Raw genomic sequence first — 6,519 nt, forward strand, 5'->3', positions numbered from 1 at the left:
CTCACTGAAAGTCAGTGGGACTTAGGCTCCTAAGTATCTTAAGTCATCTTTGAAAATGGGACTTAGGTGCTGTTAAAAATCTTACACAACAGTGATTGAAGAAGAGGCATAATGAATTTGGAATATGGAATGATGAAGGTGAGGGAGTAAATGAATGAAAGGGTAGATGAAATGAGGGAGGGAAGAGAGTAAGGGCAGAGGGAATGGGTTTGGGGGGAATTATACTCATAAGTTTTGAACATGAGCTTGGACAGTGGTTTGTTCCCCACACAGAAAAGACACACATTATAGGTACATGGCTTTACACCCAATCAATCTTCAGATGTCTTGGGAGTTTTTATATCCAGTGATTTGCCAAAAATTTGTATTTAGTTACTTCACGAAAGCCAAGGGATGATGAAAAAGATGGGCAAGCATACAGATTTGTGTCACGAGCTGAAATGGAGGCAGATATTAAAGCTGGCAGATACTTAGAACATGGAGAGTATGAAGGAAACCTTTATGGCACCAAAATAGATTCCATCCTTGAAGTGGTTCAGACTGGAAGGACATGCATCTTGGATGTGAACCCACAGGTATGTAATGTGTCATGTATCCTAAGATGAATATCAGAGTGGTGAAGAGAGATTTTTTAAATTTGAAGACTTGTAAGCTAGTCTTGTATCCTACAGTACCATGGAAGATTCACAAGTTAGTTTGGATTTTTAACATTTTGAGGTGGAAGAGATCAGGAATGTGAAAAGGCAGTTTAGGCCTGTAACAGACAGTGTTTTGCATTGCTGATCAGTAATCCATTTGGCCAATGTAAGAGTGATGTTGAACATTTCAAAGGGGAGTTTCATACCTTCCTTTGGCAAGGTAGCATTTTGAGGATGGGATAGGAGTACAAAAATTGTCTTGTTATTTTGTTGATAGTACCAGATTAAAATTGCAGTACTTCAGTGTTTAGTGACTGAGAAGTACAGTGACTTATTTTAATTTTTAACTAATTCAATTTAGTGTTTTTGGGGGGGTTGTTTTTGTTTGTTTGTTTTTTGTGTGTTTTCTTGTTTCTAGGCCTTGAAAGTATTGAGGACTTCAGAGTTTATGCCCTATGTAGTGTTTATTGCTGCTCCAGAGTTAGAGACTCTGCGTGCTATGCACAAGGCTGTGGTGGATGCTGGAATTACAACCAAACTTCTAACAGTAAGCAAATTCTTCCCTATATAGTTTTTTTCACAGGATTTTCTTAAACCTTTTTCCTTTTCAATAAGTTCTTTGTAACACATGTGAGTGTAATGTCTTGCTGAGGAAGGTTAGGCAAGATTTATGTTAGATTACATAATACAGAGTAATTTAAACTGATCATATACTACTAACACAAGTTGTTAGGTTCTGACATGAATTGATAGATTTTTAAATAAAGGTAATTAATTTATTATGGTGGCACCCCGTATAATTTGGGTTACCTAATACTTTCTGTTATAAAGGATTCTTAAAACTTTTCTTTGGGATGTTCTCACACCTCCACTATTTGCAGTAGACCGTTGATATTTGAGAGGGAGAATCTTTTAGGGCTGCAGAGTAGCTTTCCTTTGTCCCATGAAGTTCCATTGAGATTTGTCTAAAATATAAATGATTTAAAAATAAAAATGATCCTTCTCTCATTTGTGTTCCTTGGAAAGATTTTGACAGCCTGTCAATCACTGAACAGGTTTGTGCTCCTGCTACCACAGCAGCAGCACGTCCTGCACTGGGAACACCTGGAAGCTGCTGGGGAGAGGGGAGATGGAGAGCCAAGCTGGGTTCCTCTGCCCCTATAAATTATCTGGCTGCAACACATGGAGTCAAGTGGTCCCATAGACTAGGAGCTCCCCTAATTCCTTGGGGAGAGAATATGAGCTGTGCTTCCTCAGGCTATTCCATCGACCAAGCACATGATACTTATCCACCCTCTGAGTCAACACATTGGGCAGGAACTCCCCCAACTCCAGCAGCATAAAGGAGAGAGCTGGGCTGGGCTTCTCCTTGGATCCACCATCTGAACCCAGTAACCCATTTCTTCCCCTGTCATGTATGAGAAAACAGTTTCTCCTGCTGCCAGTTGATGTTCTTAGTCCTGTAAGTAGCTCTAGTAGAAGCAGTCTCTGTTGTAATACCAAAGGTTGAAATCCAACTGATGATTCATGATTGTGGTATGATATTCTTACATTTACACACAAAATAATTAGTTTTTACCTTTTTCTTTTTAAAATTGGAAAACAGATTGCAATTGCAACTGTAAATCTGGCATTTCCTGACTTTCAAGTGTGACTTTGCAACCTAAAGAATGTTCTTTTAATGTGTTTTTGTTGTGCCTTTTATATATGTATGTATACAGAATCTGTATGTGTATTTTACACAGAGAGACAAAGTGTGTGTTTGTTTAATATTATCTGTTTATGCAGCCACTTCTGAGTAAATGGGTGCATTTGGATGATAATATAATATATGGAGATATACCTATCTCACAGAACTGGAAGGGACCCTGAAAGGTCATGAAGTCCAGCCCCCTGCCTTCACTGGCAGGACCAAGTACTGATTTTGTCCTAGTTCCCTAAGTGGCCCGCCTCAAGGATTGAACTCACAGCCCTGCGTTTAGCAGGCCAATGGTCAGACCACTGAGCTATCCCTCCTCCCGCTGAATCTGCTTTGCATACTAGTGGATTATTTTAAATCACTTCTAATATAACAAGCAATTGCAAATTTCCCTACTACTTTTGGCTGTTCTGGTGCTAAATTAGCATTCCTCCTTTAGAAAAGAGGAACTTAAGAATGGCCATATTGGATCAGACCAATGGTCCATCTAGCTCAGTATCCTGTCTTCCAACAGCAGCCAAGGCAGGTGCTTCAGAGGGAATGAACAGATTCCCTCAGGGCAATTAGTGAGTGATCCATCCTATCGTCCACTCCCAGCTTCTGGTAGTGAGAGGCTAGGGACACCAGAGCATGGGGTTGCCTCTCTGACTGTCTTGGCTAATAGCCATTGATGGAGCTATCCCCTATGAACTTAACTAATTCTTTTTTTGGAACCTAGTTATAGTTTTGACCTTCACAACAGCCACTGGCAACAAGTTTGACTTTGTGTTGTATGAAGTAGTTTCTGTTGTTTGTTTTAAACCTCCTGCCTATTAATTTTACTGGCTGACCCCTAATTCTTTTGTTATGTAACAGGGAAAATAAACTTCCCTATTCACTTTCTCCACATTATTCACATTTTATAGATCTCTGTCATATCCCCCCCTTTGTTGTGTCTTTTCTAAACTAAAACTTCTCAATCTTTTTAGTCTCTCCTCATATGAAAACTGTTCCATAACCTTAATCATATTTTGTTGCCCTTCTGTGTACCTTTTTCCAATTCTAATGTATCTTTTTGAGATGAGACAACTAGAACTGCATGTAGTATTCAAGATGTGGACATAGCATGGATATATATAGTGGTATTATGATATCTACTGTCTTCTTATTGTGACAGACCAGGCCAGTGAGGTATAGGAGTCTGGTCCTGTTGGTATCCAGGAAGTGGGTGGGCAAAGCCCGCCCGCTGCTGAAGGACCCCCCCCCCCCCCCCCCAGCCTAAGGGGAGAATCCACAGGTCTGTGATACCAAATTATTCTGGGGGACAACTAATGAAATAATAGGAACAGGAGTGAGGTTACAGGAGTCTGGTAGAAGGCAAATATACTGGCCACTGGATGAACAATTTTCTGTTCCCTGAGTGACCAGAGCAGGGGCTGCCCTAGAGCAATCAGGAACCTGCTAGAACCAATTAAGACAGGCGAGCTAATCAAGACACCTGGAGCCAATTGAGAACTTTCTAGAATCAATTATGGCAGGCAGGCTAATCAGGACACCTGGTTTTAAAAGGACCTCCGATCACTTAATAGGGATCTATGCAAGGAGTGAGAAAGTGTGCTGCTGGAGGAGTGAATGATTCCTGAAAAAATTACCTCCACACTCATTGTATCCAACAGTTCCACATACAAAATAAATAACTGCAGTAAAAGGCCTCTTTGGGCAGATAGTCACCAGCTGATCTGAGCATTTATGTATGTATGTACGTTTGAGCGCATGTTTATGTGCTTTGCTGAATTGGGGCTGGTAGTCACCTTTCAAATTTACCAGATTTTGAAAGCTTTGCTCTTACTTGGTGACAGATTTCAGAGTGGTAGCCGTGTTAGTCTGCATCAGCAAAAAGAACGAGGAGTACTTGGAGTATACCTTAGTCTCTAAGGTGCCACAAGTACTCCTCATTCTTTTTGCTCATAGTGTTACCCAAATTACATTAAGCATACCTTCCATCTCCATCAAATATTTTAAACTTTACTTCCAAGTATTTGTAGTAAATGAAAGCTTTTGTTCAATATTGCAACTAAACTGAAAGTCAATTGCACTACCTGACGAACTGATGTTACTAATTGTTTCATTCATTTATCTTTGTTTGAACTTGTAATGAACTGCTAATGTCACAATTTTAATTTAGTCTCCAAATCTTTTCAACAGGACACTGATTTGAAAAAAACAGTTGATGAAAGTGCACGGATTCAGAGAGCATACAACCACTATTTTGATCTCATCATTGTAAATGACAATCTAGACAAAGCCTTTGAGAAGCTACAGACTGCTATAGAGAAATTGAGGTTGGAGCAACAATGGGTCCCAATTAGTTGGGTATACTGACAGATTTTTGAAGATGGACTTAGCTAACAAATGAAATTAGCTGCAACAAACATTCTCAGAAGACATTCTGTGGAGATGGAAGATACCTGCAGCACCCTTGCATTTTTACTCTATGTATATTCAGATGATAGTACACTATTCTGAGTTTTTATATAACATATTGAAGGAAAAGTGTACTTAAATATGTAATTTATTTTAATTTTTCTAACTTTTTACAGGTAACCTTTCTATTCATGTCACATGAAGGAAATGCGTTGAAGCATTTTTATATGTTTTAATTTAGTACCTTTGCCTTTTTCATCTAAACTTTCAAGTCATTCACTTTAACATTTACATTTTGGTCTTACATTTTCACTGTGATAAGGAAGGATACTTGAAACAATTTTTGTAAAACTCTTGTTCAAGTTAGTGTTCATCTGGTCAAAGGTCAGTTGTTGTTAGGAAAGAACACTAAATCTTTTCCTAATAGGCACCTTTAAATTATTTTTTTTATGGGAGCAGAATTTTAAATATTAAAGCAGCAACCAGCACTGCTTTGCTACATTGCTCTGACATTTTTCTGCTCAATGTTTATACACTTTTGCAGTTTCATGGTTTCTTATTGTCTATTTTGATTTAGACAGATGTACTGTAGACTTCCCCTCTGTGTACCGTTAAAAAACAATGATGTAAAACAATACCTTGCACTCTACTTATTATGCTGTTCTTGGGAGCCAACCTTTTAGCCCATTACAGTTGAGGTACTGATGTCAGAAAGGTTGTATGTAATGTAAGTCATTGTAGTTAGGATCATAGTGAAGTAGCTGAGAAGAGAGCCTTATACTGCAGAGCCTTACAATGAGGCTTGGCGTGTAAGACTATTTATTCACACTTGTGAAAACACATGACTAAAGAAACCTGCTTTTTTATTGAGACATTGTTCGGTATTTGTATGTTGATCTGTGAATTGAGTTCCTGTGATATTTAGCTGGCTCTTATTTTACATTTTGGAATATTGTGAGTGATCAGCTGTTTGTGTTTATGAAATGTGATGTGATGTGATGAGATTTTTGTGCTATTTGTTATATTGTGTTTAAACTGCATTCTTCTCTGGATAGCTTGTGAAATTAGAAAGTTGTTGTCAGATGCTAAAAATCAATGTTATTTATATTTTGTTTTATAACAGGATTTTTTTGTTTCGTGATGAAATAATTCTCCATTCAGTAGACTGACTGGCATAATTCCTGTTATCTCCAAATTCATATTGATTCATATTTTCAAGACTTTTACTAATATAAATTCTCCTTAACATGTATAAAGTGAAAATACAAAGTGTCACTAAGACAAACTTTTCTTGTGACCATATTTTATATTACACTAGCTCTTGTATATAGTCACATTTCTTCATCAGTTACCAGCTTTATGAGCCTAAATTACAGTCATCTATCCACTTAATTTATTTTCTCTCTGGTGACAGGCACCTGTCTTCTGCAGTTTTTTCCATGCCAAAGCATATTACACAGAATGCCAACAAAAAGAGGACTTCTGCTGAATTCTGTTTCTGATGAAAAACCCAAAAGAGTAGATACACTGTAAAAACAATAGTGTGCTCTTGGGCTTTTAAAGTTTTTTGATTATGTACACAAGAAAACAGGGTTCAGGTAGTTTTATGTAGTTACTTTATACAAAGAAACCGTGAGTCTCAAAAGTTATAGACAATCAAAAAACCCCTAAAATATTTTTCAAAGATTCCAGTATATTTTGTAAATGTTATACAAAATCTTGCATAGCCTTGGTTGTCTTTGTGGCTCTTGGTATTGAGATTTCAGTTTTTTAAAGTGA

The 6,519-nt window shown here is 37.8% G+C and overlaps 1 protein-coding gene across 4 annotated transcripts in view; it reads left to right on the forward strand.

The window, feature by feature from the left end:
* The window catches only part of PALS2 (protein associated with LIN7 2, MAGUK p55 family member), a 125,174-nt gene extending 119,327 nt beyond the window's left edge, over positions 1–5,847 (forward strand). For all 4 annotated transcript variants that reach the window (XM_032773858.2, XM_032773857.2, XM_075062409.1 and 1 more), the window contains 3 exons: positions 373–575; positions 1,057–1,185; positions 4,522–5,847. In XM_032773858.2, coding sequence (XP_032629749.1) covers positions 373–575; positions 1,057–1,185; positions 4,522–4,698 — 509 coding nt within the window. In that variant the 3' untranslated portion in view covers positions 4,699–5,847. The remainder of the gene's footprint in view (positions 1–372; positions 576–1,056; positions 1,186–4,521) is intronic.
* The last annotated feature ends 672 nt before the right edge of the window (positions 5,848–6,519 follow it).

Source organism: Chelonoidis abingdonii, chromosome 2, assembly GCF_003597395.2.
Source record: "Chelonoidis abingdonii isolate Lonesome George chromosome 2, CheloAbing_2.0, whole genome shotgun sequence".
Taxonomy (NCBI): domain Eukaryota; kingdom Metazoa; phylum Chordata; order Testudines; family Testudinidae; genus Chelonoidis; species Chelonoidis abingdonii.